General features: G+C 39.6%; 1 protein-coding gene across 1 annotated transcript; it reads left to right on the top strand.

Moving 5' to 3' along the window:
• Nucleotides 1–11758: 11758 nt before the first annotated feature.
• LOC126161177 (uncharacterized) lies at nt 11759–21171 on the top strand. The gene is made up of 5 exons (XM_049916964.1): nt 11759–11863; nt 11924–12214; nt 12257–12363; nt 12452–12599; nt 21001–21171. Exons 1-5 carry the CDS (start codon nt 11759–11761, stop codon nt 21169–21171), a joined length of 822 nt encoding a protein of 273 aa, XP_049772921.1.
• The last annotated feature ends 5364 nt before the right edge of the window (nt 21172–26535 follow it).

The following is a 26535-nucleotide window of genomic DNA, read 5'->3' as shown; positions in this document are numbered from 1 at the left end:
TGCATTGGTGCTATACACCTACAGGACCACTTGCCACCTTGAGTTCCATCAGCTGTAGGTTTCACATTTTGCAGTCCTTGATTCACGCCTGAGCCTAACTAGCTGTGTTCTGTGGGCACACACTACTGGTGCCATTGCCATTAATGTCCATGATGTGAGCCACAGTTCACTCTGCTGCATTCTGCACTGACCCCTGAACTAGTGGCCACCAACGCAGTCTCACCTTCCCTGTCACAGCTGTATGCAACCCAGGCCGGAGTCCTGATTTAGTGTTTCCTCACTGCCACACTGCTAACAGAGGGCACTGCCTCACTACAGCCTGCTTATGCTGTGAGCTAGTTATGCCATTGGAGACCGAGTGCTGAGTCAGCAACCATCGTGCACACCAGGGCCAATGTCAGACCCTGGTTGCTGTCTGCCACAACACAACTACTGTATATGGAAGAATAAATGAGTGCCACTTTAACTCTCTCGATTTGTCAGCAGTCTTTCATTTGGCTCCTACCCACTGCTTTGCTCCAGCAACACTCAGGATGGAGAGCTGAGTGCCATCCTGACTTCTAGAGGAATGACTCTTCCATTCACTGTAGAGGTGAAGTCACCTCAGACCTCTACATTTGGTGTCAGAAGTGTTTCTGCCATGGAAACAGCTAGATTGAGGATGACAGTGGCAGTCATAACTTGAACATCAAGAATAGTGTGGGATAGTACAGTAACTACTTTTCTTCTTGTATTTGATATGCAATTTTAGTGGCAGAATTCCGTGGCAGCCATAGGAACATGAAGGTGGAGTTTGTTAGGATACCAAAATTTTGGGGTAATACTAAAGAGGACTACAATGGTATACATCCAATGAGATGCATGCAGTGTAAGAGGTTAGACCACAGTGTGCCATGTACAAAATCACCCTCGGTTGTATGTGTCACTGGTGTGGCCACTATGCTAAACAGGCAATCATAACCATGAAACTCTATTTGTAACCCTTACATCTAATTGCAATAGCTCATGATTAGATGTAAGGGTTACAAATAGAATTTCATGGTTATGAGTGCCTATTTTCTTGTTAGTTCTGTGTACTGAATTCCAATCCTTGTTAGAACAGGTAGCTCCATTAAGAACCAGTAATATGGAACTGCTTAAACAGCTGAATGCTGTCAGAGAGGACAGTGTATTTGATGGGCAAATCCTCACTAATTTAATGTATACCTTCTGCATATTTTTGGAAGCATCAGACCAGTAGCAAACAATATATCTCTGTAAAAACAAATTGTGACATAAGAAGCGACAGTTGGCAAGTGAGTAGTTCATGGTCGGTGTGTTATGATGAGAGAACACAAGCACAGAGTAATTTTGCAAAAAATTAATTACTTTGGAGAAATAAGACTAGCTTTAATAGCACTGAAAAGATGAGAAGTTTGAAGGATGAGAGGGCCAGTGTCTTGAGAGGGAGAACACTTGTTTACAAGGAAAGGCGAGTCAAACTTGGAACATTCTGGAAGACAATTGCTGCTTTACTATTGCTATGATTTGTCAATATTTCAAGAAGAAGATTTTATTTTCGAACATTTATGCAGAAGTGTTGAAGTATTAGCAAAGGAAGATGAAATTGCATACAAAATTTATTTCAAGACCATTACAGGAAATGCCAGGAAGAGCAATACACCAAAAAAGCAGTGAATATATTTCAGAACCCACAGCAGTCACACTAAGAAAGTGCAATTACACCAAGATGTATTCAAGCAGCAAAGAGCACTATTTCTGTGATGTTTAAGAAAAAAAAAAAAAAAAATAGAGAGAGAGAGAGACTGTGAATTTTACTGCTCTACAACATTACAAGATGAAACTGCCTATATAGATGTGTGAATTGAGTTGCAAATTGTATTGTTTTCTAATATGAATTTTCATGGTATGAGGGCCAAACTTTGGATCACTTATTTCGAAGCAGTAGTATTAAACTTGAGGGCTCACTGTTTAAATACACAGTTAAGCAGTCATCGCTGTTGAAAGTGATTTTTCCCCCCCTAGAACTGATGAGATAGCCATTGACACCTTGCAGCAACTCAGCAATTTTCAAACATCAGCTTCAGAGAACTTCCTTCACAGCAGAGGCAACACCATGTCAGACAAGTGAATTTATCAATGGCTTCAACTGCACACCATCTTTGTCTCTATAATGTTAAGACGGAATCATTATCCAAATAATAAATAAACATGGATAAATTACATGAACAGTGATACTCTGAGTCCTGCTACAGTAACAGCAGTTAGCACTTTCTCTCACAACTGTAATTTTTGCAATCAGATGACTTAAAACAATGTCGACATAGAAATTATGTATGGAGTATCACCTTGTTCCCTGCTTTGCCCCCTGTGGATATTCACTTTGGGATTAGTTTTATTAAATACTTTCAAGAAGTTGTAAATGATATTAAAGACAACAGTAAATTTTGCTTGAACATGTGGGGACACAAGCTTCCATCCCCAAGAATATCATTGTAAAAGCAGTATCTCTGGACCTCAGGCAATGTGTTCTGAGATGCCAAGTATTTAAGTTGTGTCTGTTCATATAATGTGTATAAATAAATATTGTGTATGTGAACTGATAACATTAACAGTCATCATACATCATGAACATTGTGTTTGTTACCCAAACCTACATTGGTGACCCTGAGTTTTTTGACAACTGCGCTGCGACATTTTTGTGTGACATGTTGTTCCATCTCCACGCGACGTGAGAATCCAACATCCTGCCGACGTGGCTCCTACACACACCAACAGTCAGCCAGCTACAGTCAATGATAGCAAGTGTTGCGAGTGTTTATGTAATGACTTTTCACCACTACAAGATGGAAATTGCAATACTTCTGTGTTAAATATCTGCAGAACAATGCAACCATTGTCACATCAGCGCACACATAAGGACTATGATATTGAACTTCCATTGACCACAGTGCCTTTAACAAACACTGAAAATAGTGCTATGAGTGCTTATGTGAACACTAATCTCATCAGACTACATAATGAAGGGACAAAAACAATCGGCATTAATGAACAATGGCACTACCCTGCTGCCCCTGCCATTCTCGAGTACAATGTTCTCATTGACATACATTCAGCAAGTACTAATGCTACTCACAAGTCTCCCCACCAGCTGAGTGACTCTACTTTTATTGAGTCTTCAGGCATTGACAGGCTAATTGTGAATACCAACCCGCAGTGATGTAACAAACGCTGAACAATCAGTGACAACAAACAAACATGCAAGTCAGTGTATTTGGTGGTCTCAGGGACAGATAGTGCCAGTTGACAGTGATTTTGAACAGAATGGGATATTTTTGCAAACTGCTTTTGCTCTCATGCGCCAAGAAGATGATTTCATGACAACTGTGCGCATACCATGGTACACCTCGGTCGTGACGTCACAGCCCCACCGGCCGCACCACTCCCCACTCTCCAGCTTGCACTGGGATACACTGATGCCCACTGTACGCTGGTACAGATGCATGACACAACCATTTTACCATGACCACACATCAACAGCTACCAAGATGCCACAACAGACACGTCAACAGCACTACGACGACAAGATGTATATCAGCAGTACAACCTTCGAGCCAGACATCACCTCCACACCTCACACCTACTGTGAACCCCATACCACATGGACCGACAATCTACCATGAATTTATCCAGCTGAGGATGATTACACAACATGCCACTGGTCCTTTTGGCACATTGCACGGACATCCCGCATTGTGATGGCCTCCAACCAACAGTGACTTCACCCCGCCTACTGCAACATGCATTATGACCAAGGGGTGTGGCACAGCTAACATGGACTTACTTGCTACACCACCTGCGTGCTATGTTTCATGACACTGATGCCACCACAGCAACTGTGATGGCCGCTACACGACTAACAGAACAGGGTGTACAGTGGACACATGGACAAACACCATCAGAAAACTGTGATATCCAACATAACTATATTTCTCTGCAGTTTGTTGATGCCTCTACACATCACACAGGTGATGGCACAGATACATCAGCCATGCCGAAACACTTGCTGCTCCATGGGCATGATGTCACTGCCTGGTCAGCAGCGTCACACGCCTGACCACAGCTCCAACCAGAATATCACACCACACCATGCTGACAGGTACAACAAATAGTGGCCATACCTCATCAGGCCACCACAATCGGTCCTAGCAACACCATCCAACTACTGCACGGCGACAATTCAGTGGGACCTACATCAAACAACCACTATGGGAACCAACCACCATCTATCAAACTGAACCTGCCGCACATTCACACAGACTCACCAGAAGTATGGTTTGCTTTATGCAAATGTATGATGAGGACAGCAGGGACTGAGGATGGCCAGAGCAAGCTGTTGACACTTCTCAACCATCTCTGTGAACAAACAGATGTTGTCAGTGACTGCACACAAGTATGAGATGGTGAAGTCCTTAATATTGCAACGATTATCACATACACCAGAGTAACAACTGCACCTCACCATAAACGAGACGATGTTGGGCGATGACACACCATTGGCGTTATGGTGAAAACTGTGCCTGAAAATTGATAACAACCTACTACCAGACTGGGCCCTATGGTCATTATCGTTACTCAAGCTCCTAGAGCAAATACAGACAGCACTTGTAGTACATTCAGACACACCTTTGGAAGTGCACCTATAACTGGCCGATAGGATGCTGGTGCTCGCACACCACCAGACACTCATCCATGCCAGGACACCTATCTACAACCACCACACCAGCAAAGGATACGGTGCACAACAGACAGCAATAGCACGAGTGGCAGACACAGTGCGAAACACTGTGCGCAGATCTCGGGCAACCTCCTCCTCCTCCCGCAAATGGGCCCCAGCTGCCTTGCAGGCTGCAACTGCTGCAGTGCAGGAAATAAACAAACAAGGGAGATGGTCAATGCCCAGGCCACCACAACACAGCCCAGCCAAAACATAATGACAAGCGGCTACTGTTGGTTTCACACACGTTTCGGTGCTGACGCATGCCACTGCCGACAACTGTGCAGCTGCCCAAACTACACCAGCAGACTGGCTTAGGTGCACCAGCCCGCCTCTCTACAACAAGCTGCCTTTCTACTGGAGATACCAAAGCACATAAAATGCCACACTCACAGGGTGGAAATTAATACTCCCAAATACCTATGGCCCCAGAGGATGGTCACAAAATGGCCATTATCACTCCATTCGGTTTATACGGATTCTTATTCATGCCGTTTGGGTTGAAAAATGCCACACAGACATGGCAAAGAGTCATTGATGGGTTGTTTTTCAATGTGCCATACTGTTACTGCTATTTACATGATGTAATTGTATTTTCAAAATCCACAGATGAACATGAACAACACCTGCGTGGAGTATATGACAAGCTGTCACAACATGCGATTACAACTACAATAATGCCCAGTGCCCGAAAACAACAAACTAGTTTGGTGTAACATGTCAGCGAGACAATGACCTTTCATCCCTGTCAACTATTGCCGAACAATATTTGACTTTCTCCATAACTTAGCTCACACTGGAGTGCGCCCCATGATAAAACTAGTATCGGAGCATTATGTGTGGCCGAATATGAAGAGGGATTGTGCCACTTGGACACATGCATGCATTCCTTGCCAGATGGCGAATACAGGATGACAACCAGCTGCTGTTATGCAGCTTCCCTGTCCTGAAGGGCTGTTTTTGCCATGCACATACAGATTTAGTGGGGCCACTATCTGAATCTAATGGATCTCATTATATCCTATTGGTCATTGATTGAATGACTCGGTAGGTGGAGGACGCTCTGCTCATGGACATATCAGCAGAGACACTGACTAGATCATTCATTGACCTATGGATAGTGAGATTTGGCTGCCCTGAGTTGCTAACAACTGATCAGGGCAGAGAATTTGAATTGATCCTATTTATGGAACTGTGCCCTGTACCACCTCTGTGGCTGCCACCGATTCCATACCATAGCCTACCATCCACAGTCAAACACAGCATAGTGAAATGGTGACACTGCACACTGAAAATAGCACTGGTGTACCACAATAACGAATGGTCAGAGGCACTAACCTGGGTGCTGCTGGGTATCAGAACGGCCCACAAAGAAGACCTCGATGCCTCACTAGTGGAGATCCTCTATGGTGAAGTGATTAGCCTCCCGGCAGAATTTGTCACACAGACAACAGATGAAGGCAACAAGGATCTCCCAGACCTTGTATAATGGGTCAGAGAATGGATAGGCAGCATCAGAGTCCCATTGCTGTTGCACCACACAACACCCTCTGTATTTGTGCACAAAAATCTACATACTTGCACTCACGTAATGCTATGCACAGATGACATCAAGCCAGCACTGCACTCAGCATACAGTGGACCATATAAAGTATTAAGATGGGGACCCAACATATTCGAAATCATGCTAGCCAGCAAACGCGCTACTGTGTCTGCCAATAGACTGAAGCCAGCATGGACTTTGGTGGAGACGCTGAGGAACAATACCGGTCCTTTGATCCCACGGCATAACACAACCCCCATTTCCATCACAGTCAATGTGAAGTACTACCTTCCAGAAGATATCACAGTGTGTCTACATGACACAATGATCATGGTATCTGCCATGTACGAAAACCGACAGGTCACCACGATCATTGTACCGCTCCTCACCAATACCACAGTCAGTTGATACAGCTGTACTGTTATCTATGCTGTCTAGAGACAGTATTCTACATGTGTCAGCCCCAGACCACAACACAGAAAACTGGACACAGTATCAGCCTACTGTAGGATCACGTACAAGCACCGGCAGACAACCTAACAATGACATCTCCAGTACCACCTACTCAGCCAGTACTGATGTCATGAACAGGCAGACCGCTGTGCCGACCAAGACATCTAAATGAATATGAGGTAGACAACATCTCCAGAGACGACCTGCTTCACACCACAACACAACTTCAGCACTCCATGCCTTTGGTGAGAGGGAGCCCTGTGGGGACACAAGCTCTATGGACTTCCGTCCCCAAGGATATCGCTGCCAAAACAGTATCTCTGGACCTCAGGCAGTGTGTTCTGAGACACCAAGTGTTTAAGTTGTATCTGTTTGTATAATGTGTATAAATAAATATTGTGTATGTGAATCAGTAACATTGACAGTCATTACACATCATGAACATCATGTTTGTTATCCAAATCATACAAACATAAGAGATTACAAACAGGATTTGTGAAGCATAACTGATGCTTTCATTTAACTGACTGTAGCCCCTGAAAATTAGAAACTGTACAGAAGTGAATATATTATTAACTAAACTTGATTGCTAATCAATATTACTGCTAATTTAACTCCAAACGGGATTCTCATTGTCATATGCAGCCTGCCATTACAATAATCAACAATTTGAAACTACAATCAATGTGAACTTATGTTACAATGATCTGATAACACATTATAGCAAAACATGTCTGTTCACTTACTCTTTGGGTAGCTATTATATAAAACAGACTTAAGTTATTTGTCCACATCCCTAGTTATGACAACAAACAGTTAACCATTAATTGTCATTACAATAGTACTTTCAAGCCTTTGTATGTTCATGTCTATGTGTGTCTTTATTTGTAATCATTGGTTATACTACTCAGCCATGATATTATTTTCCTTGGCTGTTGCCAGAAACATGCAGCAACATTACAGCAAACAAGTACAATGGTGGCTAAGTAAAATGCATCACAGTGTCAGTGTTTCCACATCAGCTGTGCATATACTACAAATCTGATGATGTGCTGATTCATGATAAGCTGACCAAAGGGGCCTCACTCTCATGTGCAATAATACAGTGGTTGCGTAATGGAAGTGAATATGATTGCATATGTGTGTTGTCTTGCTCTTCTCACTCAGGCAATAGGGGACAGATGGCCATAAGATGACTATCAGATATTCATTTATACAAATTTGAACCATTTTGGGATATGGATAAGCCAGTTAATGGGATGTAGTACTTCAACTTAGTTTTGGTTGGCAAGGTGTTATGAAGTCTACTGTGTATACTAAGATATTAAGTACCTGTGACATTATGCTGAACTGAACTCTTGTTATCAAAGCATTATATACAGCATGGAGAGGCTATTGGTTTCTCTCATATTTGTGAGTTACAATCAGATATATTGTACATCACGTCAATGATTTACAAGCTACACTAACTTTTGTAAACTGTCTTAACCAAACTAGAAACAGTCTCAATAGTTAACAAGAACGGAGGTAGAGCCATTAGAATTATTTTATGCAATGGCCATGTGGCAGGCTGCAGTTTTCATACTTAACGGCAGCCACTCGGACCAGTTCATTCTATGAACAAAGAGTCTCGAATAGCTATCTTTTTATGATTACTTGATCCCGGAAGAAACTGAAGGATATCAAGATGGCACCTGTTGATGAGACTATTGAAGGAGATGTTTGAAGTAGCACTGTAAAAGAAAAGAAGAAGCCAGTAGAAACAACAGATTTTGAAGTTCAATGCGTAACTACAGATACGGTAGAAGTAGATACTGCAGAGGAAACAAACATCAACCTTGTGCTTAATCAAATACTCAATATAACTGAATCAAACCAAAATAAATTGCTAAAACTAGAGAAAATCAAAACAGAAGTAAAGGCAGGTCAAAGTAAAATAAAAACTAAAACAGAAAAGATTCAAACCCTAACACAAGCAGGACAGAGCAAGTTAGAAGTAGATTTAAAGAAAAAAATGCAGGCAGCACAGCATAATCTTGAATCTGAATTGATAAGCAAAATAACAGCAGGACAAGACAAGATTGAGGCAGAATTTCAGACCAGCCAGAGCCAATTAGAACAGAAGATCATAGCAAGGCAAGTCAAGGAGCCACTACAGAACTAGAGCTAAAAATTAATCCAAAATAGTACAATAGGAGAGAGAAGAAAATCAAGGATATAAAGGCACAAGTAGAGAAGAAAATTGACAAGCGAATGGTCCAATAAGACACATCAGTACCTACCCTGAAATTTTTTACACAGGAAGAAGACAACTAAAGAAATGGACTGCCAAAATTTTAGCTGCTAAGACACATTGCAAGTATTTTGCAAACAATGTCGAAGTTACACTTTTTGCCACACAAAGAATAGCTTATAACAATGGTGTGTACAGCCCTGCCCACCTAGCGCACAACTTGGCAAATCACTCATGCAGCACAGCTTAGTGAAATTATCTGGAGCTCACAAACACCAATTTTAAGCATCTAAAGCCTGGTTTGCAATGGAGCGAATGGAAGCGAACATGTGCGAATGAGCATTTTCAGAAAATTCACTACCATTTGCTTGTATATGGGTAGAATCGTTTATGCCAGAGGGAATGGAAGAGAACATGAGGTAGCAAACATTGCCTATGAACACTGTGTTATTAGTTTTTAGCTTTTGGAGCTAATATTCGGCATACAGTAAATAGCTCTATCTTGTTAGAGCCACAACATGAAACTTTGCTATTCAGTGAGGATTATTTTGCATGGCAAGTGCACTGTTCTTGATGGAGTATGTAAAATGGCACAGGGAAGGAAGAACTTACGTTTCTTAATTTGTATGGAAGCATGGCATGCGTGGAGATCATGCACTTTACATGGAATTGCATCTCCACCTCTCCTTAGCACTGGTCCAAAATTTTCCTTGTATATCAGCTGCCATTTTTCCCTGGCTTCTCATTACCACTGAGGGGAAATTTATAAACAGAACACTAGTTACTGACATCAAGCATCATCTTAAGAGGTGAAACACTATGCATGTAATGTCTAATGGTCATATTCTTTCTTTTTTCCTAAAACAAAAATGGTCTACCAGCAAAGAACTTGCTTTGTGCTCCAGAGAGCACAAGATCAAATCCCGTTCAGATCACAACTTTTTCACTATGATTTTTAACTTCTCACAGATGTTGGTGTGGCCATGAAAGACATGTTGTTCAGATTCCACATTAGACTGCAGGTCTCCATTTTCTGATTAGGTAACTGGGGAGGTTAGGGACATGTAAGTATCTGCAGTGGTGTCCAGCTGAAAGACCTGCAAGAGGCCTGCCAGGTACACCACATAGAATTCTCTTTTGTTCGCACTTGTTAGCTCTGGTGAAAACTTGGCTTAAGCTATACAAACATTTTTTTGAATAACTTCATATCAACAATTCAATTCTTGCACATGTAATTCTGATAAAAGTGGCTATCAGAGAAAATAAAATCATGGTAGTGTTTGATGTCACAGATGACTTCCATAAATGAGGACTCATAATAATGTTTGAATGTTGTACATTTGACTATCAGTGAAACAGTTCTTTGTTTATTCCCTGTAGTCTTCACAAAAATGCAAAGTGTCTATTGAATGACAAAAACAAACATTTTTCTTGCGCCAGGCACATCAGACAAAGGAAAAATTGATGCAGTCAGGCACTTTAAAGTAACCAATAGTTTTATTTAAACACAACTGAGATGGAGTCAAAAATGGTCCTGGCTGTTGTTCTGAATATTGTGCTGCATACCAGGCATACTTGATCAAATTCGTAAAGCTTGGTGAAGAAAACCGGTAACGCACAAATGATTGGAGCTTAAGAATACTGTTCCACTGATAAACCTGAAATGAGAGAGAGGTATTGGAAATTATGTTGTCTGATAATTTCCTGAAAAAAGAAATATGAAGAAATGAGAAGGAGGGAGAGGCAACAGTCATGGAACAGAAAATAAGCAAAATAGATAAGAAATTACAAGAAGGGTCATGAAATGTTGTCATGTGTGGTAATCTATATGAGAAGTTGTGAAAAACCAAATTGAACAATTTGGAATTTAAAAGAGGAGAGTCTGTACATCCTAAGAAGTCTACAGATTAACTATGGCAGAATGTACCTGTGTCCTGGAATGAGAGATGGAAGGTAGATGCAGCGTGTAGGCTGATGAAAGAGGATAGTGATTATTGAACATACAGTATTCAGCACCAAACTTTCGAAGAACTTGTTTGAAAGTTTATGGAGAAAATTTGGTCACCTGAAACACAAGCAAACATAGTGAGAGAGCTCATGTGCAGTCCGGGATATAGCAGTGGAAGCACTGCAACCTGTTGCCATAAGATGATTAATAAATCCCTCCATGCAGACATGTGGGCCAATGACAAATTAAAGATTTCAATATTATGGCGGAAATTTTCAAAAGTCATACAGAGAGTAACTGGTGAAGACCTGCAGAAAGATGCAGATAGTTTTTTCAAACTTGTAGAGTGGGCAAAGCAAGCTTCAGTGGTAGTAATGCAATGGAAACACATATAAACTACACAAATGGAACAACTCAGAACAACAAAATGCTTCATGAGGTGGGAGTGGGCAAAATGATCAAGGAAGACCCAACCACAGAGAGATCAATGGAAGAGTGGGAGAGGAAGATTAGAGGTGGAGAGATCAAAACCAGAACTGGAAGGAAAAATAATAAATGTGTATATGATGGTCTGTAAACATACAAAGTGGCAGCCGGAGCCAATTATTTGGTGTATGCAGCATAGACCATGTAACAACTGTTATGATTGTAAACACAGACATGAATATGAATTATTTGAAAACATCAGCAACAACACTGAGCAATGAGTGGAATAAGAAGAGTGACAACTGTGAGTGCCTAACTGGGTCATCTCAGCGACTGTGACGAATGGTGGGGTGGTGACCATAACAGGCAGCCTGACCAATGAAGCTGACATCATGTACAAGAACCAGACAGAAGAAGCTAGAAGCTAAGAAATCAAAGCTGAAACCAGCCAAAGTGATATCAATCATGACAACACAAAATGGAGTAGAGTGGGATCAAAGATAGACAGATGTGACAGTAGATGCTGTGATTGGTGGGTGGCAGGATCATTGCAAAACCCAAATTTTAGAGGCAGGAAGAAAGGATGAAAACTGCTGCTGGCAGGAAAATGAGGATGAGGAGGATGAAGAGCATGAGGAAACAAGAGAAAGGGTCCCCTTAATGTTGGAGAATCCAGCAAAGGGAGGATTAACTTTCAATGAAATGCAGGAAACAGAAGTGCCAGTTTGCAGTAAGACCAAATCAGAGCACAGTCATCTTGCCATCAAAACAGGAGCTAGCATTGGAAAATTAAGTGCCATCACTCAAATCAAGCTGGAGCAATATATGGATCAGGTGAAAGCAAACAGATACTGCAATGAACAATATGACTTATAGGAAGCAGAGTCATTGCATATCCAAGATTTAGAGAAAGAAGGAGCACAGACAAATGAACATATAAGAGATATCCAACAAGAAGAAGGAAGTTCTGTACAACACCTGAAGTTTTATTGACAGAAGGAATAAGGAAGGAGTTAATTAGATCAATAATTCGACACAAAGGAAGTATAGGAGCAGAAGTTATTAAAAAAGGAAGGAACACATAAATGAGCATAGAGATGAAGACAGTGGGGACAAGGCAGAAGAATCAGGGGAGAAAGCCAAGGAATTTGGGAAAGAGGATGAAGAAGACAAGGAGAGTGAGACTAAAGCAGTTGTTGAAGACAAAGTGGAAAATGGCGTGAAAGATGAAGAAGAAATAATAATAATAATAAGAAGACTTAAGTGAAGTGGAAGAACAGGAAGATGAAGAGGGTGAAAGGGAGGTGGCATTGGATCAAGGTGGGGTGGGGTGGGGGGGGGGGGGGGGGAAGAGCTCTGGAGGTGCAGTAGCTTAAAAGATGCAGAGGGAGAATAATTTGATGCTCTCTTAGGGTTAATAGAAAAGTGTGTTAGTTGGAAGGAAGGAGGAGGAATCTTTAAAATCCCACCAACCAACTTGATGGAGGCTAAAGATTTAATAGTACTTGCTATTTGATGGGATTTGTCAGAAAACATGGATGAAGATGAAGGAAGAGTAGCCTGGGGCAGTTCTCCTGGGTTTTCCTTTGTAAAGGAACATTTGAAAATGGAGTTAAGCATTTGGTTTTGCTACACTCAATTTCAATTCCTGTCTCATTTGCTAGGGACTTGACACTAACTGTGCTGCCACTAACAGCCTTTATATATGTCAAGAATTTCTTTGGGTTCTGTGAAACTTCACTAGGTACAAAAACCTAGTTGAAACATGAATTTGATAGCAGTGAGATATTTGGAGAAAATTTAAGTTTAAATGTATATTGAAAGGATAGCCAAATGGGAAATGGAGGTGGTGAATCGTCATAGTACAAAAAACTCAAATTCATCAAGATAGATATTGAAGCTGCACCTGAGACTGTTTGGGCAAGACTCAGTATCAGGGATGGGCATAAAATGCCGTGTCTGTGTATATGGGGATGGATATGCGTGTGTGTGTGTGTGTGTGTGTGTGTGTGTGTGTGTGTGTGTGTGTGTGTGCGCGCGAGTGTATACATGTCGTTTTTTCCCCCTAAGGTAAGTCTTTCCGTTCCCGGGATTGGAATGACGCCTTACCCTCTCCCTTAAAACCCATATCCTTTCGTCTTTCCCTCTCCTTCCCTCTTTCCTGACGAAGCAACCGTTTGTTGCGAAAGCTAGAATTTTGTGTGTATGTTTGTGTGTCTATCGACCTGCCAGCGCTTTTGTTTGCTAAGTCTCATCATCTTTCTTTTTAGATATATTTTTTCCACGTGGAATGTTTCCCTCTAATATATATATATATATATATATATATATATATATATATATATACCTAAAAACAAAGATGATGTGACTTACCAAATGAAAGTGCTGGCAGGTCGACAGACACACAAACGAACACAAACACACACACAAAATTCAAGCTTTAGCAACAAACTGTTGCCTCATCAGGAAAGAGGGAAGGAGAGGGAAAGACGAAAGGATGTGGGTTTTAAGGGAGAGGGTAAGGAGTCATTCCAGTCCCGGGAGCGGAAAGACTTACATATATATATATATGGTTATAATAGAAGGAAACATTCCATGAAGGAAAAATATACCTAAAAACAAAGATGATGTGACTTACCAAATGAAAGTGCTGGCAGGTCGACAGACACACAAACGAACACAAACATACACACAAAATTCAAGCTTTCGCAACAAACTGTTGCCTCATCAGGAAAGAGGGAAGGAGAGGGAAAGACGAAAGGATGTGGGTTTTAAGGGAGAGGGTAAGGAGTCATTCCAGTCCCGGGAGCGGAAAGACTTACCTTAGGGGGAAAAAAGGACGGGTGTACACTCGCACACACACACATATCCATCCACACATATACAGACACAAGCAGACATATTTCTGCTTGTGTCTGCTTGTGTCTGTATATGTGTGGATGGATATGTGTGTGTGTGCGAGTGTATACCCGTCCTTTTTTCCCCCTAAGGTAAGTCTTTCCGCACCCGGGACTGGAATGACTCCTTACCCTCTCCCTTAAAACCCAAATCCTTTCGTCTTTCCCTCTCCTTCTCTCTTTCCTGATGAGGCAACCGTTGGTTGCGAAAGCTTGAATTTTGTGTGTAAGTTTGTGTTTGTTTGTGTGTCTATCGACCTGCCAGCGCTTTTGTTTGGTAAGTCTCATCATCTTTCTTTTTAGATATATTTTTCCCACGTGGAATGTTTCCCTCTATTATATATATACAGTAAACTATATAAGGAACTTGAAACTTACAGCACAGGGCAGGAGCATGTAGAGGAACTCTGGCTCAAGTTTAAAAGAATAGTTGACCACAGCCGGGATAGATATATACCTAATAGAACGGTTCCTAATGAGAGGGAACCTCCATGATATACAGTCATTGTAAAGAAACTTCTAAGGAAACAGAGCATACTGCATAATAGGTATAAAATAGTGCCACCAAAGTGGCCCTAGCGAATGAGAGAGGAATTGAAATTGAGAGTAGCAGAGCAAAAGCTGAAATTCTGAATTCTGTTTTCAAATGTTCCTTTACAATAGAAGACCTAGGAGAATTGCCCCAGTTTATACCTTGTACCATTGAAAAGATGAATGAAATAAGTATTAGTGTCAGTGGTGTAGAGAAACAGCTGCAATCATTAAAATTTAACAAAGCTTCAGGACCTGATGGAATCCCTGTCAGATTTTATACTGAATTTGTGGCCCAGTTATCCCCTCTTCTCACTATAATCTGTTGTAGCTCCCTCGAACAAAAAACATGCCCAGTTCTTGCAAAAAGGCACAGGTCAGACCCATCTACAAGAAGGGTAGTAGAAGTGATCCACAAAACTATCATCCAGTATCCTTGACCTCAATTTGTTGTAGAATCTTAGAACATATTCTGAGCTCAAACATAATGAAGTATTATGAACAGAATGATCTCCCCAATGCTAACAAGAATAATTTTCGAAAGCATCGATTATGTGTAACCCAACTCGCAATTTTTTTCACGTGACATACTGAAAGCTCTGGATCAATGCAACCAGGTAGATGCAGTGTTTCTTCATTTCCAAAAATCACTTGACTCAGTACTGCACCTACACTTATTGACAAAAGTACGATCGTACAGAGTACCAAGTGAAATTTGTGAGTGGACTGAGGACTTTTTGGTGGGGAGAACACAGCATGTTACACTTGATTGAGGACCAACACAGAGTGCCATAGGGATCTAAATTTGGACCACTTCTATTCCTCGTACATACAAACAACTTGTATGCAGGTGATACAACTTGTGGTAGTATGAATTTGACAAAAGAAAATATGATGTTGTTGTTGTTGTTGTTGTTGTGGTCTTCAGTCCTGAGATTGGTTTGATGCAGCTTTCCATGCTACTCTATCCTGTGCAAGCTTCTTCATCTCCCAGTACCTACTGCAACCTACATCCTTCTGAATCTGCTTAGTGTATTCATCTCTTCGTCTCCCTCTACGATTTTTACCCTCCACGCTGCCCACCAATACTAAATTTGTGATCCCTTGATGCCTCAGAACATGTCCTACCAACCGATCCCTTCCTCTAGTCAAGTTGTGCTACAAACTCCTCTTCTCCCCAATTCTATTCAATACCTCCTCATTAGTTATGTGATCTACCCATCTAATCTTCAGCATTCTTCTGTAGCACCACATTTCAAAAGCTTCTATTCTCTTCCTATCCAAACTATTTTTCGTCCACGTTTCACTTCCGTACATGGCTACACTCCATACAAATACTTTCAGAAACGATTTCCTGACACTTAAATCTATACTCGATGTTAACAAATTTCTTTTCTTCAGAAGTGCTTTCCTTGCCATTGCCAGTCTACATTTTATATCCTCTCTACTTCGACCATCATCAGTTATTTTGCTCCCCAAATAGCAAAACTCCTTTACTACTTTAAGTGTCCCATTTCATAATCTAATTCACTCAGCATCACCTGACATAATTAAACTACATTCCATTATCCTCGTTTTGCTTTTGTTGATGTTCATCTTATATCCTCCTTTCAAGACACTGTCCATTCCGTTCAGCTGCTCTTGCAAGTCCTTTGCTGTCTCTGACAGAATTACAATGTCATCGTGAACCTCAACGTTTTTATTTCTTCTCCATGGATTTTAATTCCTACACTGAATTTTTCTTTTGTTTCCTTTACTGCTTGCTCAATATACAGATTGAATAACATAGGGGATAGGCTACAACTCCATCTCACTCCCTTCCCAACCACTGCTTCCCTTTCATGCCCCTCAACTCTTATAACTGCCATCTGTTTTCTGTACAAATTGTAAATAGCCTTTCGCTCCTGTATTTTACCCCTCCCACCTTCAGAATTTGAAAGAGAGTATTCGAGTCAACATTGTCAAACACTTTCTCTAAGTCTACAAATGCTAAAAACGTACGTTTGCCTTTCCTTAATCTTTCTTTTAAGATAAGTCTTAGGATTAGTATTGCCCCATGTGTTCCAATATTTCTATGGAATCCAAACTGATCTTCCCCGAGGTCAACTTTGACCAGTTTTTCCATTCATCTGTAAAGAATTCGCATTAGTATTTTGCAGCTGTGACTTATAGTTCGGTAATTTTCACATGTGTCAACACCTGCTTTCTTTGGGATTGGAATTGTTATATACTTCTTGAAGTCTGAGGGTATTTCGCCTGTCTCATACATCTTGCTCACCAGATGATAAGAGCTTAGTCAGGACTGGCCTCCCAAGGCTGTCAGTTGTTGAAATGAAATGTTGTCTACTCCCAGGGCCTTGTTTCGAGTCAGCTCTTTCAGTTCTCTGTCAAACTGTTCAGGGAGTATCATATCTCCCATTTCATCTTCATCTACATCCTCTTCCGTTTCCATAATATTGTCCTCAAGTACATCGCCCTTGTATAGACCCTCTATATACTCCTTCCACCTTTCTGCTTTCCCTTCTTTGCTTAGAACTGGGTTTCCATCTGAGCTCTTAATATTCATACAAGTCCTCTAGCCATCCCTGCTTAGCCATTTTGCACTTTCTGTCGATCTCATTTTTGAGATGTTTGTATTCCTTTTTGCCTGCTTCATTTATTGCATTTTTATATTATCTTCTGTCATCAATTAAATTCAATATTTCTTCTGTTACCCAAGGATTTCTTCTAGCCCTCGTCTTTTTACCTACTTGATCCCTGCTGCCTTCACTACTGCATCCCTCAATGTTACCCATTCTTCTTCTACTGTATTTCTTTCCCCCATTCTTGTCAATTGTTCCCTTATGCTCTCCCTGAAACTCTGTACAACCTCTAGTTCTTTCAGTTTATCTAGGTCCCATCTCCTTAAATTCCCACCTTTTTGCAGTTTCTTCAGTTTTAATCTATACTTCATAACCAGTAGATTGTGGTCAGAGTCCACATCTGCCCCTGGAACTGTCTTACAATTTAAAACCTGGTTCCTAAATCTGTGTCTTACCATTATATAATCTATCTGAAACCTGTCAGTATCTCCAGGCTTCTTCCATGTACACAACCTTCTTTTATGATTCTTGAACCAAGTGTTAGCTATGATTAAGTTATGCTCTGTGCGAAATTCTACCAGGCAGCTTCCTCTTTCATTTCTTAGCCCCAATCCGTATTCACCTACTACATTTCCTTCTCTCCCTTTTCCTACTATCAAATTCCAGTCACCCATGACTGTTAAATTTTCATGTCCTTTCACTATCTGAATAATTTCTTTTATCTCATCATACATTTCATCTATTTCTCTGTCATCTGCAGAGCTAGTTGGCATATAAGCTTGTACTACTTGTAGTATGTGTGGGCTTCGTGTCTATCTTGGCCACAATAATGCATTCACTATGCTGTTTGTAGTAGCTTACCCACACTCCTATTTTTTTATTCATTATCAAACCTACTCCTGCATTACCCCTGTTTGATTCTGTATTTATAACCCTGTATTCACCTGACCAAAAGTCTTGTTCCTCCTGCCACCAAACTTCCCTAATTCCCATTATATCTAACTTTAACCTACCCATTTCCCTTTTTAAATTTTCTAACCTACCTGCCTGATTAAGGGATCTGACATTCCACGCTCCGATCCGTAGAATGCCAGTTTTCTTTCTCCTGATAACAACGTCTTCTTGAGTAGTCCCCGCCCGGAGATCTGAATGGGGGACTATTTTACCTCCGGAATATTTTACCCAAGAGGACGCCATCATTGTTTAATCATACATTAAAGCTGCATGTCCTTAGGAAAAATTATGGCTGTAGTTTCCCCTTGCTTTCAGCCGTTCACAGTACCAGCACAGCAAGGCCGTTTTGGTTAGTGTTACAAGGCCAGATCAGTCAATCATCCAGACTGTTGCCCCTGCAACTACTGAAAAGGCTGCTGCCCCTCTTCAGGAACCACAAGTTTGTCTGGCCTCTCAACAGATACCCCTCCGTTGTGGCTGCACCTAAGGTACGCCTATCTGTATTGCTGAGGCATGCAAGCCTCCCCACCAACGGCAAGGTCCATGGCTCATGGGGGGTGGGGGGGTGGGGTGGGGTGGGGTGGGGTGGGGTGGGGTGGGGGTGGGGGGGGGTAATATGATATCATGGTTTAATGTGAATGGTCTACTGTTAAATGAGAAGAAGACCCAGAATATGTGATTCAGTCTATCGAAGACTGTAAAAATAGAAAAACAAAATGCAAAATTTTTAGGTATCGTACTTGACAACAAACTACCATGGAACTCTCGTGTTGAACACACAGTGGTTAGGCTGCCAAGAGTTATATAACTGCTGAAGAGAGCGATGTGCTGTGTGACATTTGAATATGTAAGAATGGCATACATTGCATTTTTACAATCTGTTTTAAGGTGTGGGTTAATACTCTGGGGAAACAGCATACAAATAAGTGAAATCCTGTTGATCCAGAAGAAAGCAATCAGCGTAAAGGCAAAGGTTCATAATAGGACACATTGTAAACCATTGTTCATTAAATATAGAGTATTAACAGTTGTTAATCTATATATTCTTGATAGTGTTAATTATATACTTGCTGAACTACCAAATTTAGTTGTAACAAGTGAAAGCCATCAACTACAATACTAGAATCTGTACCTCTTTGTTCTTGCCACAAAATAGATTAGCAAAAACTAACAATAGTCATAAGTATACAGCAATTAAAATATATAACAAATTGTATAAACATGCATCAAGCATGCCAATTAAAGTATTAAGGAAAGATTATAGAACTTCTTGTTAATTAACCCATTCTATTAATTAGAATTTTTTTAGAAATGTCCAGTATCAACTTAAATATGTAAAATTGTATTTTATAAAATCATTAGGTTAAGTGAACTGACAAAGTCTATTGCATGTGATAATGCTGAATTATGAATAAAGAATCTGAATCTTGGGTGGAGAGTCCTTGTCAGATGTAGAAGTAACTTTGAGAGTGCCCCAGAGGAGTGTGTTGGGACCATTGCTGTTCTTGTTGTATATTAATGGGGATGTAATGAATTTTGGCCCACAAAATCAATTTTTCAAAAATATTATTTTCTTGATCTACACAGTTTAATCCATGCTGTGTGTGAATTCTATCATGATACCAGCTTTATAAATGTCTTTAAATTGTTAAACTGATTAATTCTGCACTGGCGGCCACCACCACCTTTTCTGACATTTGGGAAACTGCTTGCTTCAGTGGGATTTTTGTCAGTGTGAACGCTATTTTGTTTCAATATCTTTGGTTGACATTTATATGTCTGGCTGACATCTATGTCTTTGCCTGAAAACTTTATTGCATGTAGTTTATTTAAGTTTTGACAACACCAACACATATTAGTAGGTGGAAGGTTGAATTCGCAAACCTTTATGTGGAAGTCAAGATTTATGCATAATGGGTGGTGGAAAAACTATGTTTAGGAAATAAAGGTTTCATGGAAATCAGTTTACCAACAGAAAAGAGGAAGCAGCTTGAAATGAAGAACATAAGCTCTCAGTTTCAGCATCGAAACTTGGACAGGAGCATTGTACAGGTGTGTGAATGATGTTGATATGGATTCCACTGATTCAGACTGATTGATTTAGAGCTTCTCTGACAGGCTATAAAGTTTTCATGTTCATGTGTTAGCTGTAAAAAATATGGAATGTATGGTTGTTGTTGAAGAAAGAGGAGTAGGAATAGCTTGTGATTTTAAATTAATTTGTAGTTCATGTGGCTATGAATTTTCATTTTACTCCTCCAAAAAAACTGACACTGGTACCTAGGAAAGCAATTTTAGGTTAGCATATGCTCTGAGGTGCCTTGGACAGAGCAGGGAAGGAAGTAATTTATTGTGTGGCTTTCTGAACATTCCTCCACCTTGTGCAAGGTTTGAAAAAATAAATAAAGAAATGTCTGATTCTGTATGCAATACTGCCAAAGTTTCTATGAAGAAAGCAGTGAAGGAATTAGTGGAAATAAACCAAAAAGAAATAGATCCTGGGGTTAGATATTCATGACAGTGAATCTCCTACAAATGTTACTGACATGTGTGTGTGTGTGTGTGTGTGTGTGTGTGTGTGTGTGTGTGTGTGTGTGTGTGAGTGTAGATGGGACCTGGGTGAAAAGGGGTCACATATCTCTGTATGGAGTTGCAGTGTGCAACAAGCAAATTGCCCAACAATGAAGACAGTGAGAAAGTGTGGCAAGAAAATTATAGTGGCTCAAGTGGGGGCATGGAGACTGCTGTAGCTGTTTATTTATTTATTTATTTATTTATTTGTTATTTGTCCCGTGGATCAAATCAGTACAATGGCTTGTACAACTGATATGGGATAAGTCAATACAAATATACAGTTTACAGGAGTCTAAAATAGTAAACAAGAATACAGAGGAAAGATTATTTTACATTACCTACAAAATTATGTTACTTAAAGTTACAGCTTTACAGAGAATTGTTACATGATGTGATAAAACTGACTTAACAACATTCAGCTTTGATACTTTATCATGCACTAAGACAATTTTGATTCCAAATATTCCTGGATGGTATAAAAGCATTCTTTTAATAAAAGAGATTTCACTGTCTGTTTGAATTTATTTATTTCTTGGATTTCTTGTATAAAAGTTGGAAGATGATTATATAATTTTATTCCCATGCACTTGACACCATCACTGTACAGTTTTGTTGAGTGGGGAAGTATTCTTAGAGAGGTTTTTGATCTTGTGTCATAATCGTGGTAGTCCATATTTTTGCTAATTTTGTTGATACTTTTTTTGGTAAAGAATAATAATTCTAGTATGTATTGGCATGGGAGGGGCAAAATATTTAGTTTCTTAAATAATGGTTTACTAGTGTCTCTTTGTTTTTTGAACATAATTGTTCTGACTACCTTTTTCTGCAGTTTGAATATCTTAAATTGATTCAGAATTTTGGCCCCAGAAGATGATTCCGTAGTTAAGTACGGAGTGAAAGTGTGCATGGTACATTGTGGTTAGGGTACTTGTGTTAGTGACGTTCCTTATTGATCTAATCATGAAGCATACTTTACTAAGTTTTGTGCTGGTAACGTCAATGTGCCTTTTCCATGTGAGTGTATCAGTAATAGTGACCCCCAAAAATTTTATTTCATTTTCAAGTTTAACATTATTTTTTTCCAGTGATATATTTGGTTGTAATGGATTTCTGTTTTGGGCAGTGTGAAAGGTTATTCCAATTGTCTTTTTTGCATTAATCAGCAGCCTATTACTTTGAAGCCATTGACTTATTTGATCTGTGGTTCTATCTATATTGGATTGGAGAATTTGTTCGGGAGCAGATATGAGTATAGAGGTGTCGTCAGCAAATAAAAGGGTTTTTGTGTTTGGTAGGCTGTGAGGAAGGTCATTTATGTAAAGTAAGAACAGCAAAGGGCCCAGGACGGAGCCTTGGGGAACGCCTTGCTTTATGGTATGTATGGAGGAATGAACAGTGCTAGCTGTACCCAAGAGCTTAGTTTCATTTAATTCGACATACTGCTGTCGATCTTCCAGATAGCTTTTAAACCAATCATAGGCATTTCCTCTTATTCCATAGGAATGCATCTTTTGCAGAAGTATACTATGATTAACCATGTCGAATGCCTTTGTTAGATCTAGGAATATACCTATGGCTGGGAGTTTTTTGTCCACAAGCTCCAGTGCATGATCTAGAAATTCTTGTATTGCATCTGTTGTAGCTTTCTTACTTTGGAAGCTGAACTAAGCAGGTGACAGGATATTTTCTTTGTCTAGAAAGGACATGATTCTGGTGGCCATTATATATTCAAATACTTTACTAAAAGTTGAAAGCAGTGCAATGGGTCGATAATTACTGGGATCCTCTTTGCTTCCTTTTTTGTGGACAGGTATAATTTTTGCAATTTTGAGCATGCCAGGAAATGTACCATTCAGGAATGAGAAGTTTATTATGTGAGCGAGGGGTTTACTGATAGAGTTACTGCAATTATGAAGGAGGAAGCATGGGATTTGATCTTGTCCAGCAGATGATTTTTTTTTTTTAATTTTGCTATGAAGCATCTTTTCTATTTCAATTTCAGATGTAGGCCTTAGAAATAGAGTCTCAGAGCATAAGTTTGGTTCTAGTTGTAAGGGACAGCTATTTTTAAGATGGTTAGCCAGGTTTTCTACTGTTTCTGTAAAGTAGTTATTGAATTCCTCTGCTGTTTCTTTCCCACAGGAGACTAATTTTCCATTTATTTTTAGGCTAATATCACTTTGTAGCTGTTTTCCTCTATTAGTATTCATATTAATAAGTTGCCACATGCTTTTGCTCTTATTTGATGACAATTTGAGGTATTTATCATTCTGTAGCTTTTTGGCTGCATTTACTACATTCTTTAATATCTTTTTATATAGAGTCAAGTATGACTTAAATGCTTCACTACTGCCTAGTTTGGATTTGCTCATGTAAAAAAGTTCTATTTTTCTTTGTGATGATCTAATGATTCCTGTGGTGATCCAGCTGGAGAGTTTTCTATCTTTGGTGATACATTTTGTTTGTAAGGGAAAGTGGCAATTAAAATAATAACAGAAAATATCCAAGAATGCTTCATATTTGCTGTCTACTGTTTGAGCCTCGTATACATTTTGCCAGTTTTCATTTTGTATATCAAAGAGGAAAGTATGCATGTGGGTTTTATTGAAGTTTCTCCTCTGTATAGTGATTTTATTGTGTTCGTGACTGTTATTTTGCAAACAGACCTGCATAATTAATGCATTGTGGTCTGAAAATCCTAGTTTGACGGAGGATACAGTACAATTTATATTGCTTGCTACTTGATCCAGACAAGTGGTACTGTGATTTGTTATCCTGGTTGGAGTGTTAACCATTAGGTCTAGGTTGTAGCTGTTCATAAAATTTTTAATGCTTAGATGGCTGGGGTTTTCTGAGAGAAAATCTATATTATAGTCACCACATATTAGAACACTATATGATTTTCTTTTACTTAGATTTTCTATTACTGGTGCTAGATTTTTGTAGAAAGTCCCTATGTTACCGGAGGGTGACCTGTAAAGTGCTATTATATAAACATTTAGATATGTAAGCTCTACACCTGACAGTTCTATATCTTTTTCAATACTATACGAATTGCAAATATCAAGAGGTGTAGCAGTAATGTTGTCTTTTACAAATATGCAACTGCCTCCACCTTTGTAAGATGTTCTTGAGAAGTGACCCACGAGTTTAAAATTTGGTATCACAACACTTTCTATTTCAAAAGACCTCAAGAAATGTTCATTAATACATAATATCTGAGTATCTGACAGTTCACTTGCACTTGATAACAAAATTTCTAATTCATTAAGTTTGCTTTTGAGCCCTTGTACATTATGGATGTATACTTTTAGATCAAGAATTTTTTTGTTTAATTTTTTTACACATTGGTGAGGAGGTTCAGACTTTACCTTATTTACTACAATTTGCTGATGGAGTCCTTTGCCAGTTTTATGGTGTATCTTTAACTTGTTTGATGATGCTAAGTTTTTTCTTTTCTCAGAGGGGGATAGAAAAAATCCTCCTTCTTGGGTATATTCCGCCTTGATCTTAAATTTACTCTTACAGGTGTAGCTGCTGCAATCCTTTGTGGATCTTCTGATGTCTCCTCTTTCCTGCTTTCTTCGTTCTTGTCGAATTTGCTTTCCTCATTTTTGCTTGTAAGTCTTTCAGGAAGCTGATAGACTGATCTATTTCATAATAGTCTTTTTTTAATTATTTCACTGATGTGATCACACATAACACTTTTTCCGTCATAATTAAGGTGCATTCCGTGTTTGGTGTGTAGGTTTCGATGTAGTTTACTTACGTCCAGTACATCGCACTTTGGGTATTCTGCACACAATTTCTTAATTTTGATGTTAGTTTTCCTGATTTCTTTATTAACACACGATCTGTAAATTAGGTCGTGTCTATGAGGCACAGTGGCTACTATTATGTTCCTAGATTTATTCACTTCTAGAAAGTTCTGTAGCGTTTTAACGCAGGCATCAGCTTCATTTTTAGCTATGTCATTCGAACCCGCTATACATACAATAAAGTCATTATCCTCTATTGTGTTCATCTGAAGATCAATGTCTACGACATGGTGTGTTCCTGCTCCAGGTTTCACTATGCTAGTCACTGCCGTTTCTCGATTTTTCTCTCGGAGCATGCTTGATAGCTTTCTGCCGTGGCTGTCGGCAAGCAAGAGAATACCACACTTTTCCCTTAATGATATGTGTTTGCCCTTACCACTGTTTCCAAGTTTACTGTTGGTGTTCCGATTGCAGGTTTTTACAGCGTCACGATCAGTTGTACACTCGTTATGATACATCATATTTGTTTTTTTCTCTAAGAAAGTAACACTTTTAACAGTTTTCGTGATTTGAGACCGAACTTTCTGCGACACTGCTGTCCACTTGGATGATTTATCACGTGTATCCTGTTTCACTTCACACGAATTTTCCACTGTTTGTACTTCGCCGATTTCTTTCTTCAGTCCAGCTATTTCCCTTTTTAAATTATTGACTATGAATTGTAGGCTTGAAATTCGTTCGTTTAGGTTTGTAATTTCTACTTTACAATTTTCACAGGTTTTCTTTTTAGCTACATAACTATAACTATTTCTCGTGTTAAAATTATCGGCTTCCACACTCGTGGCCATAGGATGGTCCCCAGATCTGAGGACTAGTATGGTGTTAGATATACTTAATACCTTGGTGATGGGGACTCCTCTTTGTTCAAAGCTGTAACAGATAAAAATCCGTACGATACGACAATAGAAAAGTTGGAAAATGTTGGCCACATCGAAAAGAGGCTTGGTGGTAGGCTTTGTCTCTTGCTAAAAGAGAAGAAATGTGAATTACTTGGAGGAAAAGGCAGGCTTACTCTGAAAGAAATTGATTCTATTCAGTTATTTTATGTGGGAGCTATCAGGAAAAACACATACAATTTAGAGGCAAAGAGGTGTGCTGTGTGGGCAATTTTTTTCCACAAACAATCCACTGACCAAACATAATGCACAATCTGTGTCCAAAAGACAACTGGTGTAAGTTCAACAACAGAAATGAGATGTATTCACATAAACACTAATTACCAGAACCTGTTATGAATGCAATTAATCCCACATTCAGGTTTCCTGCAAACCCTGATTTATTGAGGAAGTGTATTCACGGAAAAAGACAAAATCCAAATGAAAGCCTCAATAACTTAATTTGGATTAGATGCTCAAAAATGACATTCTGTGGACTTGAAGTGTTCAAAATAGGTGTCTATGATGCAGTTTTATGTTACAATAGTGGAAATAATGGCAGAAGTGAAGTGCTGAAGAATGTTGGTGTAGATCTTGGTGTGTTTACAACAAAAGCATTTTACACCATCAATGAGAACAGGGTCAGGAAAGCTAACAGATCAGTGTCTTACTTGCAAATACAGGCCAGGCAGATTCGAAGAGGAGAGAAGAGAAATCCGGAGGATGAAGTATATCAGTATGGAGGATTTTAAAATTGAGGTAAGCTTATTACATGTAGAAGTATGAGAAGAAAATGTTTGAACCTAATTTTCTCTGTTTTACATTTTTTATGTCATTAGAAGCCTTTTGTCAAAAAGTATATGCACTAATGCTATGAAATTTTCAGGAATTGTTTGCAACGTGTTGCTGTCTCCCTGGAACCAA

This window comes from Schistocerca cancellata, chromosome 2, assembly GCF_023864275.1.
Source record: "Schistocerca cancellata isolate TAMUIC-IGC-003103 chromosome 2, iqSchCanc2.1, whole genome shotgun sequence".
Lineage (NCBI taxonomy): Eukaryota > Metazoa > Arthropoda > Insecta > Orthoptera > Acrididae > Schistocerca > Schistocerca cancellata.
This window is presented reverse-complemented; position numbering and strand designations above follow the sequence as displayed.